Source organism: Zea mays, chromosome 3 (genome assembly GCF_902167145.1).
Source record: "Zea mays cultivar B73 chromosome 3, Zm-B73-REFERENCE-NAM-5.0, whole genome shotgun sequence".
Taxonomy (NCBI): domain Eukaryota; kingdom Viridiplantae; phylum Streptophyta; class Magnoliopsida; order Poales; family Poaceae; genus Zea; species Zea mays.
Genome location: NC_050098.1, coordinates 1,450,839 through 1,465,226, shown reverse-complemented (window position 1 = coordinate 1,465,226; position 14,388 = coordinate 1,450,839). Strand labels below are relative to the sequence as shown.

Sequence of the window (14,388 nt, the reverse complement as noted above, 5' to 3'; positions counted from 1 at the left end):
CACCAGCAGACAAGTCCGAAAACGATGCTCGGAATCTGGCCAGCCAGCTAACCAGCCAGTTGGAGAAGAACCTAATAACACGAGATAAACAAAACATCCCCCTCCAGGCTGCACCCAATCATCCCTTGCTGCTCTCTTTCCTTTTTGTTTCTGTCAATCAACCAAGCAGAAGCACCCCCACAGATACATCAATCAACACCCCTCTAAATCTGGCTGCTAACTCTGTTCTCGAATATTTGTCGCTCGCTAGTTCATTTTTGAACTAAAACACAACAACTAAAAAAGAATTGTACATAAAACATGGAATGATATGAGCACTTCGCCGTTGCCCATCGAATGGAACCACAACCTGGGCACTGCTGCACCAGACATTTGGTCCCCTTTGATTACCGGACACAACTTTTACCATCGCCACTGCTTTTTTTCAAGATTGAACCTTGCAGAAGATAAGAAGCCTTGTTTCGGGCCTGCATGAACCTCAAAAGACAAAGTAAGGGAAAAATAAAGGCATGCAAAAAAACTCGCATCAATCAATCCCCCCTCACCTTTGGAGCATAGAATCTCCAGTCCGTGCACCCAATTTGGGTGGAACAGTTGCGCAGATAATTCCGCCAAGCATCAACCATCCCAGTCTTATCTCTAAATGCATCACTTGAGAAGAGCAAGTTGTCCATCAATACTAGATACACATAAAGCCTGAAGAAGTCACATTCTTTCTCCTTCACGTTGATGGATGTGACTAGCTTCAAAATCTTCTCAACATTCGCCACCTGAACATAAGAACGCAAAGAGTCACAGCGCCAGCCAACCAAAAGGGCACATTTCTTAAACACATGCAGGCATTCCAATGCCTACCTTAAGCCCAAAGCTGATCTTCAGCAGCTGAAGTGCCACCTGACTCCTTAGGATTTTGCTGCGCTTATTTGTACCAGTGATGCAGTCAACAACCCTTAAACAATTGAGGTCCAGTGTGACCCTGCCATGTTATGAAGTTCACTTTACATCAACATAAACTACACAAGTATGGGGAAAACCATCAGGCAGCCTCTTGAACAGAGTATCAGTTTTTCATACTGTGTGTTTGTGCAACTTCTTCATCACCCCCCCCATGTAATGTGGTACCTTAAATCCTTATTATAGCCTTATTAGTGAACATAGGTGCAATAAGTTGCAGACGAGCAACGACTCCTAGGCAGTCTTCCCTGCGTAATTTAGTTATTCCCCTTACCTGAGTTGCAAATGAATATACTACTCCCTCCGTCCAAAATTATTACATGTTTTATCTTTTCTAGATACATTGCTCTGGCTAGGTATATAGACATATTGTATATATATATATATAAGTGTATAGCAAAAAGTTATGTATCAAGAAAAGCTAAAACGTCTTATAATTTGGGATGGAATACTTTATAACAGACAATTAGGCATCTGCAGAAAAATATTACCTCTGAGCAATTGATTCAGCCACCATCACACAGCTAGTTTCCCACTCACTCGTATTGAAGTATAATATAAGTGAATTCAGGCAGTCTCCCAAAACAAGCAGCAACCCTTCAAGTCGACGGTCCAAAAAGAGGGAAATGGCAATAGCAAGAAGTTCTTCTGCCTCAGAAGGCGAGAAGATGGAATGCACTTTTCTGCACATTAAACAAATAGAACAATGAATTAGAGTTAACTTGGTAAGAGAATTCAAACCTTTCTTAGCATCACATATTTACCATATTTCTCAAGACCAAATGAACACAGAAGCAGAGGTTTTTGTTACTGAGAAACAAAAGAAATTATTAACACAAGTTATGGAATAAAGAAGAATAAAACTTGAAATGACTACTAGACTTATACAACTGGGACAACCCTAGCATTTACCATAGAACATAGTGACAGATTCCATTTCAAGGCAAATCTAAAGTCAAGAGAACAGCAAGGGATCCTGGCCACTCACAGCATCAATGACAGGGGGGAAAAGCTATATGCCCTTCAATAGTCTTACAACAGTAAATCACCCTGCTCCCTTGCGGTGCTTTAATGGAGCCATTCTCGGACCATGATTGGCTAGAGTCTGTGATGTTGATACTATGCAAGTTGTTGCATAATTTCCACCACAAGATGGTGAAGTCAACGGGCATAGAGAAACTCTGAAGATAGTTTATGTTGTGTGTTGTAGACTCTTGTTCCTTGTTTGTTTGAGTATGTCTTTTTGCTCTTCTTGTGAACTGGTTTCCACAGTTGTATGACACAGACTGTCATTAGCTTTCAATAAAAGCTGAGATTTTTTTCAACAAGACTATTATATGGTGAAATACGAATGTTATTTACTGCACTGCCACTTAACCAAAAAAAGTATAAGTGCAACTTTGACATGAGTTACTTTACGAGCAGTGTGTTGTTATATTTGGGGGGTGGAAGAATTCTGTTATATTTTATAGTGTTGAGAAAAATGATAAAATTTTCAAGTTAGTACGCTTAGCTTTGTTTGATATGCTGTTGCCATGTTAACTATGCTAATGAGTGATGAGTTTAGGCTTGTGTAAGTGTGCAAGCTGAGATACTAAGCAAAAATATCCAGTGTATTAAAAAATTTGTACCTGATTTTGCAGCAAGCAGATACAACTCTTAACCAAGCAATGATGTTATGAGGCAGACTATCATCAGGGCCACCTGTTAATGAATGGCCATAAGCTTAATTGGAAATATGCAAGCTACTGCACAATATTTATTTAAAAAACGAGCTGAACATTTCAGAATCTTCACCATCCCAAAGATGGCAATTCCAAAATGGAGTGCATTGATAGTAGTGGCAGGCTGAGTAGCTGACAGCTAATTAGGGAAGGAAGAAAAACTTGTATGGAACCAACCTGCAGCAGTGCTTCCAGAGATTGAAGCCTTAGTGCCTGAAGTATCAAATAGATATCCATAGCTCAGCATAGCCCGTTTTAGAACAGAGTAACTTGGAAAATACCCAAGGTTGACCAACGGTTCACCAGCCTGCAACCAGTAAAATGAAGATCTACTTGCTCAATATTCAAAGAAAAAGCAAAAGGAATACATGTTTCTATAATTATATTACCTCATCCAAGGAAAGAATGCCATCCCAAAAGTCAGCTGCAGAAACTTGTAATTTCTCATTGGGTGAATGCAACACTGACATATAGTGGCATAAGGATACAGCACAATGAGAGAACAGATCACTGATCTAGACAGAGTACAGAAACAGATACTTACAGTTGGTCAGCGTCCACGATGCTACAGAGTCTTCAACAAAACCACATATGCGAACCAAATTCAGAAGCCATCCATCCAACAGCATGCCTTCGAGGAACCCCTCTCCTACACAAAAACATGAGGAAGACGCCAAAATTAACTGCAAGTGACAAAGCAAAAAAACATAGAACAGGGGATCAATTTTAATATTGACTAACAGATATAAACATACAACACAGTGAAAGAGAACAAAAGGTTGAACCAATTCAAACACTGGTGGGTTTTATGTTATTTAAAAAATAGAACATTTCACAGTGGGAAGTGGGAACATAATGAACCTTGATGCATCTCTAGATCAAAACCTATATCTTCAATTGCAGAGAATGATTGCAGGAGATGACAATTCTCAACTCCGCCATTGCTAAGATTTGAGGGGGGGTTCTGTAAGGATGAATAACTTAGTGGCTGGTGATCAAGAAAGGGAAAGCATCTGGTGGACTGAAAATGGTAAACAGAAGATAAAGTTAGAGTCGACCTGGCATCTAAAAAATTGTTGACCCCATGGGGGTACATCGTCTCTAGCATCCATCACTTTGCCCTACAAACTCATGAAGATGGAGAAGAAACATCAATCAATCAATCAATCAAATACGAAGAAGGCAGGATAGAACCGGAAGTAATAGAGGTTGAGGAAGATGATGAATCACCTTTTGCTGAACTTCCTCAAATATTTTGCAGACTGTAATCTCTTGCTGTGTAGCCCTGTCGTCTTCCTCACCTGAATCATATCCTCCTTTGGGGCCATGCTTAGACTTGGCAGCCTTAACTTTGAGCTTGTCCTTTTTACCAGATTGAAAGTAATCCAGCAGGAGATCATCCATGCCGATGACCTTGCTCCTGAAAAAAAAAATGGGGGCATCCGTAATTCGTCAAGCCAACATTTGGCATTTGGTGCGGCGCGGCGATTAGACAGGCTCCTCTACATACAATGACTATCACTAGATGGATACCAATGGCAGTCATCGATCATTCCGCGGGGCACTCCTCTACATATAATCACTATCACTAGATGGATACCAATTGCAGTTATCATTCACTCCACGGGGCACTATAGTCTAATAAAACCCTAAAACGCAACATTTAGACGATGCGGGGTGGGGTTGACACTTGACGAACACCGCGATTTGCTCCGGCCGTAGCAGCGACGGGCACCTTAAACCACGGCATCGAACATCGCCATCCGCATGCCTCCGCCTAATCGGGAGGGGAGGGGGGAAAGAGCGGAGGAGGTGGGTCTGTGTACCTCTTGGCGGGGCGCGGGGCGGGGAGGAGCGGATCGTCCTCGTTCTCGAAGTCTAGGGGCTCGTTCCTCGCCATCTCTGGAGACTGAAGCCTGCCTGTGCCTGGACTGGCGCCGGAGGGAGGGAGGGAAGGAGGGCGGGCGGGAGCTTTGAGGACCGGAAATATTTTGCCTGTATATTTGTCGGCGGCGGCGCGGGCGGGGCGGCGCTAAAATTAAAGGCGACCAAAGGGCGCGGTGTGGGGGTAGTGAGCTGTCTCCAGCAAATCCCCTAAATTTCATCCTCTAAATAAATATTTTTTGTTCTTTATAGCATCTTCTGAAAAATCGTCCTCTATATCTTCTTCATCTCCAGCAACATCCTCTAAAACTGGTCCTCTATATCTACAGTATTAACAGAATCCATATATTATTAATAAAACAAATATCCGTGATTATTGCATGCATATTAATCCGTATTTATTTACAAAATTCTGAGACATTTAAATACTGCAAATTATTTTTTATTCATATTAACAAATATGTTGTACAGCTGCACTCGATCGCGCAGTGGCACAATTGCATTTTTTTTATCTTTGTTGGATGCTCGTCCAGTGACTTTCGCATCGCGCTCCCGCTTTTCCTCATTGCCCGATCTCGTCCGCTGCTGCTGCTCCTCGATCGCCATGCACCACGCCGTAGACGAGCTCATCCGTTCTGCTGCTCCTCGCCTACTGTTGCGCTCGTGCTCCTCCAGGCGGTCCACCGCACAAGCTCTTTCTCGTCCCCGGTGATTTGTTGTGCGGGCTGCTTCTCGTCTTCGGCGATCGGCGCGTGTGCTTCTCCTCGCTCCTCCTCGTCCCCGATGATTCGATTCACTGCACGGGCTGCTTCTCGTCTTCGGCGGCGGTCGATGTCTATGGTGTTGCCCGCGCTCGTTAGCCGGATAGCGGACGCAAGAACCATCCTCTACTTTATCGGAACCTTTATCTGTCAGAATCAAATACCATGCATGCATGCTAATTGAACATTCCATTTGGCGCTGCAGATAAATACATGTATGTTTGAACTAAAAATATGGCAACAAAGCGTTTCATAATATACTATTTAGGATATGTTTGGAAGGGCTTCATTTTGATAATTCCGGTTTCATTTTAGTTTTTTTCCATCCAAACAGGACTAGCTTTACGAGCTTTAGCTTTGAAAAAAATTGAAACCGGAGATCAGCTTCATAAAACTTGTGAAGCTCCTCGAGAGGTGCTTCACAAACACTATTTTTATACATCCTCGTGAGGTTGCATGAAAATTACTGAGAGCACCTAGAGGGGGTGAATAGGTGATCCTGTAAAACTTAAAACTTAAGCCACAAAACTTGGTTAAGTGTTAGCACAATAATCACCAAGTGGCTAGAGAGAAGTCTTAGCAAAACACAATAACCACAAGAGAACAATCACAGAGATGACACAGTGGTTTATCCCACGATTCGGCCAAGACCAACGCTTGCCTACTCCACGTTGTGGCGTCCCAACGGACGAGGGTTGCAATCAACCCCTCTCAAGCGGTCCAAAGACCCACTTGAATACCACGGTGTTTTGCTTGCTTTACTATATCCCGTTTGCGAGGAATCTCCACACTTTGGAGCCTCTCACCCTTACACTTAGATGATCACAAAGAAACACGGAGTAAGGGAGGGATGAGCAACGCACACAATACTAAAAAATCAGAACAATAACACGCACACAAGTCGCAACAAGAACTCGCAACACAACCCAATGAGTTTACAACTCAACTAGAGCTCTAGATGCTATCACAAAGAAACAAATGTGTGGAATCGAAGTCTCGGTGCTTAGGATTGCTTTGAGTATGCTTGGTGTGCTCCTTCATGCGCCTAGGGGTCCCTTTTATAGCCCCAATGCAGCTAGGAGCCGTTGAGAGCAATCTGGGAAGGCAATTCCTGCCTTCTGTCGCGTGGCGCACCGGACAGTCCGGTGCACACCGGACACTGTCCGGTGCCCGATTTCTTTCCTTATTTGGTGCAGCCAACCGTTGGCAGCCAGAGAGCCGTTGGCGCACCGGACATGTCCGGTGCACACCGGACAGTCCGGTGCCCCCTTCTAGCCGTTGGCTCGGCCACGTGTCCCACGCAGATCACGCGGCCGACCGTTGGCCCGGTCGACCGTTGGCTCACCAGACATGTCCGGTGCACACCGGACAGTCCGGTGAATTATAGTCGTACGTCGCCGGTGAATTCCCGAGAGCGTCCAGTTCGCTCGAGCCAGCTTGGCGCACCGGACACTGTCCGGTGCACCACCGGACAGTCCGGTGCTCCCAGACTGAGCAGACTTTGGCTGAACAAAGTCATCTCATTTCCAATTCGATTTTTCCTGTTTCCAGCACTTAGACACAACACATTAGTCCATTAAATAATGTACTAAGTCTAGAAACATACCTTTTGACATGATTTGCACTTTGTCCACCACATTGCATAGATCAACACAAAAGCACTTGCGTTGGCACTCAATCACCAAAATACTTAGAAATGGCCCAAGGGCACATTTCCCTTTCAATCTCCCACTTTTTGGTGATTTATGCCAACATAACATAAAGCAAGTAGAACAAGTGCAAAATCACTTCAAATAAAACTCAAATTTGTTTTGGATCAGATTTGACATATATGGATCATTCTTTGCCACCACTTGGTTTGTTTTTGCAAATCAAACTCAAATTTCTATCTCTAAATCAAACACACATGTTAAGACATAAAGAGAGTCATTCCAAGAGAAATTGATTCAAGATTTCAAAAACTCCCCTTTTTCCCATAATCAACACTTCTCCCCACAAGAAGCCAACTTTTGACAAGAGAGACAATAAAAGAGTTTTGACAAACCAAAAGCTTTATTCTACTATTTTCAAAATTTCTCAAGTGGTAGCTGATCCATTTATCGCTTTGGCCGTTATTTTCTCCCCCTTTGGCATCAAGCACCAAAACGGGATGAATCCTGGCCCTAGAACCCCATTGCCTCACCAAAAGCTTCAATAATAATGCAAAGGCAGTAAGAGTACATGAGATGAACTTGGAATAAGTTACCCTCTCATCGGAGTGCAGTGGAAGTCTTTCATGGTCCAAGTCCACCTTTTCCCTTCCAAACCTCCTTCGAGACTAAATCATCAAACTCAAGCACAAGGTTAGTCTCAAAGGGTCAAGTTGTAACACATCTTCCCCTAAAAATGTGCATCACTTTGCAACGGACTTGTGAGGTCCAGGGAGTGTTTGTACAACTTGAGCACCATAACTAAGCAACAAAATGCATAAGGAACATGATCAAAGGCATAAACACATGTATGCTATAAATCAATCCAGGTTCCGTGAATCTAAGACATTTAGCTCACTACGCAACCTGCAAAAGGTCTTCTCATCTAGAGGCTTGGTAAAGATATCGGCTAGCTGGTTCTCGGTGCTAACATGAAACACTTCGATATCTCCCTTTTGCTGGTGGTCTCTCAAAAAGTGATGTTGGATGTCTATGTGCTTTGTGCGGCTGTGTTCAACAGGATTTTCCGCCATGCGGGTCGCACTCTCATTATCACATAGGAGTGGGACTTTGCTCAGATTGTAGCCAAAGTCCCTGAGGGTTTGCCTCATCCAAAGTAGTTGCGCGCAACACTGTCCTGCGGCAACATACTCGGCCTCAGCGGTGGATAGGGCAACGGAGGTTTGTTTCTTAGAATTCCATGACACCAGGGACCTTCCTAAGAATTGGCACGTCCCCGATGTACTCTTCCTATCGACCTTACATCCAGCATAGTCGGAATCTGAATATCCAATCAAGTCAAAGGTAGACCCCTTTGGATACCAGAGCCCGAAGCAAGGCGTAGCAACTAAATATCTAAGGATTCGCTTCACTGCCACTAAGTGACACTCCTTAGGATCAGATTGAAATCTAGCACACATGCATACGCTAAGCATAATATCTGGTCTACTAGCACATAAATAAAGTAAAGACCCTATCATTGACCGGTATGCCTTTTGATCAACGGACTTACCTCCTTTGTTGAGGTCTGTGTGTCCATCGGTCCCCATTGGAGTCTTTGCGGGCTTGGCGTCCTTCATCCCAAACCGCTTTAGCAAGTCTTGCGTGTACTTCGTTTGGGAGATGAAGGTGCCATCCTTGAGTTGCTTCACTTGGAACCCAAGGAAGTAGTTCAACTCGCCCATCATCGACATCTCGAATTTTTGCGTCATCACCCTGCTAAACTCTTCACAAGACTTTTTATTAGTAGAACCAAATATTATGTCATCGACATAAATTTGGCACACAAAAAGATCACTGTCACAAGTTTAGTGAAAAGAGTTGGATCGGCTTTCCCAACCTTGAAAGCATTAGCAATTAGAAAGTCTCTAAGGCATTCATACCATGCTCTTGGAGCTTGCTTAAGTCCATAGAGCGCCTTAGAGAGCTTACACACGTGGTCGGGGTACCGTTCATCCTCGAAGCCAGGGGGTTGCTCTACGTACACCTCCTCCTTGATTGGCCCGTTGAGGAAAGCGCTCTTCACATCCATTTGGAACAACCTGAAAGAATGGTGAGCAGCATATGCTAGCAAAATGCGAATGGACTCTAGCCTAGCCACAGGAGCAAAAGTCTCCTCAAAGTCCAAACCTGCGACTTGGGCATAACCTTTTGCCACAAGTCGAGCCTTGTTCCTCGTCACCACTCCGTGCTCGTCTTGTTTGTTGCGGAATACCCACTTGGTTCCCACAACATTTTGCTTAGGACGAGGCACCAGCGTCCAAACTTCATTCCTTTTGAAGTTGTTGAGCTCCTCTTGCATGGCCAACACCCAGTCCGGATTTAGCAAAGCCTCTTCTACCCTGAAAGGCTCAATAGAAGAGACAAAGGAGTAATGCTCACAAAAATTAACTAATCGAGATTGAGTAGTTACTCCCTTGCTAATATCACCCAGAATTTGGTCGACGGGATGATCCCTTTGAATCATCGCTCGAACTTGGGTTGGAGGTGCCGGTTGCGCTTCTTCCTCCATCACATGATCATCTTGTGCTCCCCCTTGATCACACGCCTCTTGTTGATGAACATGTTCATCGTCTTGAGTTGGGGGATGCACCATGGTTGAGGAAGAAGGTTGATCTTGCTCCTTTTGTTCCTGTGGTCGTACATCACCAATCGCCATGGTTCGTATAGTGGCCGTCGGAACAACTTCTTCATCTACATCATCAAGATCAACAACTTGCTCTCTTGGAGAGCCATTAGTCTCATCAAATACAACGTCGCTAGAGACTTCAACCAAACCCGATGATTTGTTGAAGACTCTATACGCCTTTGTATTTGAGTCATAACCTAACAAAAACCCTTCTACAGCTTTGGGAGCAAATTTGGAATTCCTACCCTTCTTCACTAGAATGTAGAATTTACTCCCAAATACACGAAAGTACGATACATTGGGTTTGTTACCGGTTAGCAGCTCATACGACGTCTTCTTGAGGAGGCGATGAAGGTAGACCCTGTTGATGGCGTGGCAAGCCGTGTTCACGGCTTCCGACCAAAAGCACTCGGGGGTCTTGAACTCTCCAAGCATCGTCCTTGCCATATCGATGAGCGTTTTGTTCTTCCTCTCTACCACACCATTTTGTTGTGGTGTGTAGGGAGCGGAGAACTCGTGCTTGATCCCTTCCTCCTCAAGAAACTCCTCCATTTGAAGGTTCTTGAACTCGGACCCGTTGTCACTCCTTATCTTCTTCACCTTGAGCTCAAACTCATTTTGAGCTCTCCTTAGGAAGCGCTTGAGGGTCCCTTGGGTTTCAGACTTATCCTGCAAAAAGAACACCCAAGTGAAGCGGGAAAAGTCATCAACAATAACTAGACCATACTTACTTCCTCCTATGCTTAGATAGGCGACGGGTCCGAAGAGGTCCATATGTAGCAGCTCCAGGGGTCTTGATGTGGTCATCACATTCTTGCTGTGATGCGCTCCTCCCACTTGTTTACCTGCTTGACAAGCTGCACAGGGTCTATCTTTTTCGAAAGTAACATTGGTTAGACCTATCACGTGTTCTCCCTTTAGAAGCTTGTGAAGGTTCTTCATTCCCACATGTGCTAAGCGGCGATGCCACAGCCAGCCCATGCTAGTCTTAGCAATTAAGCATGCATCTAGACCGGCCTCCTCTTTTGCAAAATCAACTAAATAAAGTTTGCCGTCTAATACACCCTTAAAAGCTAGTGAACCATCACTTCTTCTAAAGACAGACACATCTGCATTTGTAAATAGACAATTATATCCCATATTGCATAATTGACTAACAGATAGCAAGTTATATCCAAGAGACTCAACTAAAAACACATTAGAGATAGAGTGCTCATTTGAAATAGCAATTTTACCTAATCCTTTTACCTTGCCTTGATTCCCATCACCGAATATTATTGAATCTTGGGCATCCTTGTTTTTGACGTAGGAGGTGAACATTTTCTTCTCCCCCGTCATATGGTTTGTGCATCCGCTGTCGATAATCCAGCTTGAACCCCCGGATGCATAAACCTGCAAGGCAAATTTAGGCTTGGGACTTAGGTACCCAACTCTTGTTGGGTCCTACAAGGTTAGTCACAATTGTCTTAGGGACCCAAATGCAAGTTTTATCACCCTTGCATTTTGCCCCTAATTTCCTAGCAACTATCTTCCTATCCTTTCTACAAATAGCAAAGGAAGCATTTAAAGCATGATAAATTGTAGAAGGACCATCCATAACTTTCCTAGCAACATGAACAATATTCTTTCTAGGCACATGATGAACATAACTCCTAGACATATCTCTATCATGCATATAAGAAAAACTAGAAGCAAACATAGCATAAGAATCATAGGCATGTGCATCAAAAGTATTATAAGCATTACAACTCCTATGAGACTGTCTTCTATTATTGTACATAAAAGCATGGTTCTTTTTAGTACTACTTGCCATAGGAGCCTTCCCTTTCTCCTTGGCGGAGATGGGAGCCTTATGGTTTGTTAAGTTCTTGGCTTCCCTCTTGAAGCCAAGTCCATCCTTAATAGAGGGGTGTCTACCAACCGTGTAGGCATCCCTAGCAAATTTTAGTTTATCAAATTCGCTCTTGCTAGTCTTAAGTTGAGTATTAAGACTAGCCACTTCATCATTAAGTTTGGAAATTGAACCTAGGTGTTCACTACAAGCATCAATGTCAAAATCTTTACACCTATTACAAGTTGCAATAATTTCTACACAGGATTGTGATTTACTAGCTATTTCTAACTTAGCATTCAAATCATCATTAATGCTCCTTAAGCTAGAAATTGTCTTATGGCAAGAAGATAATTCACAAGAAAGCATTTCATTTCTTTTAACTTCTAGAGCATGAGATTTTTGTGCTTCTACAAATTTGTCATGTTCTTCATACAACAAATCCTCTTGTTTTTCTAAAAGCCTATTCTTATCATTCAAGGCATCGATCAATTCATTAATTTTATCTACCTTGGTTCTATCTAGGCCCTTAAATAAACATGAATAATCTATTTCATCCTCATCACTAGATTCGTCCTCACTTGAAGAAGCATAAGTAGAGTTTCGAGTACATACCTTCTTCTCCCTTGCCATAAGGCATGTGTGACGCTCGTTTGGAAAGAGGGATGACTTGTTGAAGGCGGTGGCGGCGAGTCCTTCATTGTCGGAGTCGGAAGAGGAGCAATCCGAATCCCACTCCTTGCCTAGATGCGCCTCGCCCTTTGCCTTATTATAGTTCTTCTTCTTCTCCCTCTTGTTCCCTTGATCCTGATCACTATCATTGTCGGGACAGTTAGCAATAAAATGACCAAGCTTACCACATTTGAAGCATGAGCGCTTCCCCTTTGTCTTGGTCTTGCTTGGCTGCCCCTTGTGACCTTTTAGCGCCGTCTTGAATCTCTTGATGATGAGAGCCATCTCTTCATCGTTAAGTCCGGCCGCCTCAATTTGTGCCACCTTGCTAGGTAGCGTCTCCTTGCTTCTTGTTGCCTTGAGAGCAAGAGGTTGAGGCTCATTGATTGGACCATTCAATGCGTCGTCCACGTATCTTGCTTCCTTGATCATCATTCGCCCGCTCACGAATTTTCCAAGTATCTCCTCGGGCGTCATCTTGGTGTACCTAGGATTCTCACGAATATTGTTCACAAGATGAGGATCAAGAACAGTAAAAGACCTTAACATTAGGCGGACGACGTCGTGGTCCGTCCATCGCGTGCTTCCATAGCTTCTTATCTTGTTGACAAGGGTCTTGAGCCGGTTGTACGTTTGGGTTGGCTCTTCTCCCCTTATCATGGCGAATCTCCCGAGTTCACCCTCCACCAACTCCATCTTGGTGAGCATTGTGACGTCATTCCCCTCATGAGAGATCTTGAGGGTGTCCCAAATTTGCTTGGCGTTATCCAAGCCGCTCACTTTGTGGTATTCATCCCTGCACAATGAAGCTAGAAGAACAGTAGTAGCTTGTGCATTTTTATGAATTTGCTCATTAATAAACATGGGACTATCCGTACTATCAAAGTGCATTCCACTCTCTACAATCTCCCATATACTAGGATGGAGAGAGAACAAGTGACTACGCATTTTGTGACTCCAAAATCCGTAGTCCTCTCCATCAAAATGAGGAGGTTTACCAAGTGGAATAGATAATAAATGAGCATTTGCACTTTGAGGAATACGAGAGTAATCAAAAGAAAAGTTCGAATTGACCGTTTTATTTTTCTCGTAGTCGTCGTCGTCCTTTTGGGAAGAGGAAGATTCGTCGTTGTCGTAGTAGACGATCTCCTTGATGCGCCTTGTCTTCTTCTTCTTCTTCCCGTTTTTGCGCTTGTGGCTCGAGCCCGAGTCGGTAGGCTTGTCATCCTTCGGCTCGTTGAAGATAGACTCCTTCTCGTTGTTGTTGACCACCATCCCCTTTTGTAACGCCCTGAATTTGGGGGTAGAATTTTTTCTTCTTTTCTCTCACCAAATTCAGGCGTTACTCTTTCCTTTTTCCCTTTTCTTCTCGCTAAGCCTTGATCCTTTCCAAAGTCGCAGCGGGTTTTGGCTTTAGACCTCGTGTAAAGCAAAACCTTAAAACACTTTATTTCGTGTGATGCACCATGTCAAACCATGCATACTTTTTGATTGATTAAAAATGTGAATGCTTTCGTCTAGAGAAAATTAGAAATTAGAAAAAAAGGAAAAAGCCTTTTCTTTTTTTTCTTTCTTTCTTTTTCTTCCCTCTCTTCTTCCCCCCTTTTCTCCCCTATTCGGCCCAGCCGCCCCCCCTTCGGCCGGCCCAGCTGGCGGCCCAGCCGCCCCCTCCCCTCTCCCCCCGCGTGGGCCCCGCGCCGGCCCAGCCGCACGCCCCCTCCCCCCACTCTGGGCCCAGCCGGCCCAGCCCCCCCTTTTCTTTTTTTCCCAAAAATCCCCCCCGCGGGCCCCGCCCGTCATCTCTCTCTCTCTCTCCTTCCCTCACCCTAACCCTAACCCTAGCCACCGCCGCCCCTTGCCCCCGCGCCGCCGCCGCTCCCCGCCGCCGCCGCCGCCGTTCTCCCCTCCGGTGAGACCCCCCTCTCCTCCCCTCCCCCCTCTCCTCCCCTTCCTCCGGCGCCCTCTTCCCCCGCGCCATGGGCGCGCCCGTCCCCGACCTCGGTCGGCCCCGCCCGGCCCCGCTCCGGCGACCCCGCGCCCCGCCCCGGCCCCGCCTCGCCGCCCTCCGGCGAGCCGCCCTCGCCCAGCCCCGCCCCGGCCCCGCCTCGCCGCCCTCCGGCGAGCCGCCCTCGCCCAGCCCCGCCCCGGCCCTTCCCCGCCCCGGCCGCCCTCGCCCGACCCGGCTCCGGCGAGCTCGACCGCCCCGCGCCGCCCCTTCCCCGTCCGTGCCCGCGCCCGCTCGGCC

The 14,388-nt window shown here is 45.3% G+C and overlaps 1 protein-coding gene across 2 annotated transcripts; it reads right to left on the bottom strand.

The window, feature by feature from the left end:
* Nucleotides 1-85: 85 nt before the first annotated feature.
* Nucleotides 86-4,732, bottom strand: LOC100192889 (uncharacterized). 2 transcript variants are annotated; one of them, NM_001138077.1, is made up of 12 exons: nucleotides 4,505-4,676; nucleotides 3,909-4,098; nucleotides 3,737-3,799; nucleotides 3,540-3,642; nucleotides 3,223-3,327; nucleotides 3,068-3,141; nucleotides 2,856-2,985; nucleotides 2,586-2,658; nucleotides 1,446-1,637; nucleotides 856-976; nucleotides 546-770; nucleotides 111-467 (listed from the first exon to the last, which is right to left on the bottom strand). In NM_001138077.1, the coding sequence occupies exons 1-12, from the start codon at nucleotides 4,576-4,578 to the stop codon at nucleotides 387-389; spliced, it is 1,431 nt and encodes a 476-aa protein (NP_001131549.1). In that variant the 5' UTR covers nucleotides 4,579-4,676; the 3' UTR covers nucleotides 111-386. The 2 variants fall into 2 exon arrangements, with proteins under 2 accessions (XP_035821529.1, NP_001131549.1); XM_035965636.1 differs by lacking the exon at nucleotides 3,540-3,642 and having other exon boundaries at nucleotides 86-467; nucleotides 3,223-3,361; nucleotides 4,505-4,732.
* Between the last annotated feature and the right edge of the window lie 9,656 nt (nucleotides 4,733-14,388).

Coding starts and splice junctions, on each gene's coding strand:
- LOC100192889 (NM_001138077.1), bottom strand. CDS start 4,578: ATGGCGAGGAACGAGCCCCTAGACTTCGAGAACGAGGACGATCCGCTC. Junction 2,986..3,067: donor GCATTCTTTCCTTGGATGAG/GTAATATAATTA, acceptor TACTGGTTGCAG/GCTGGTGAACCGTTGGTCAA. Junction 468..545: donor GGAGATTCTATGCTCCAAAG/GTGAGGGGGGAT, acceptor AGGTTCATGCAG/GCCCGAAACAAGGCTTCTTA.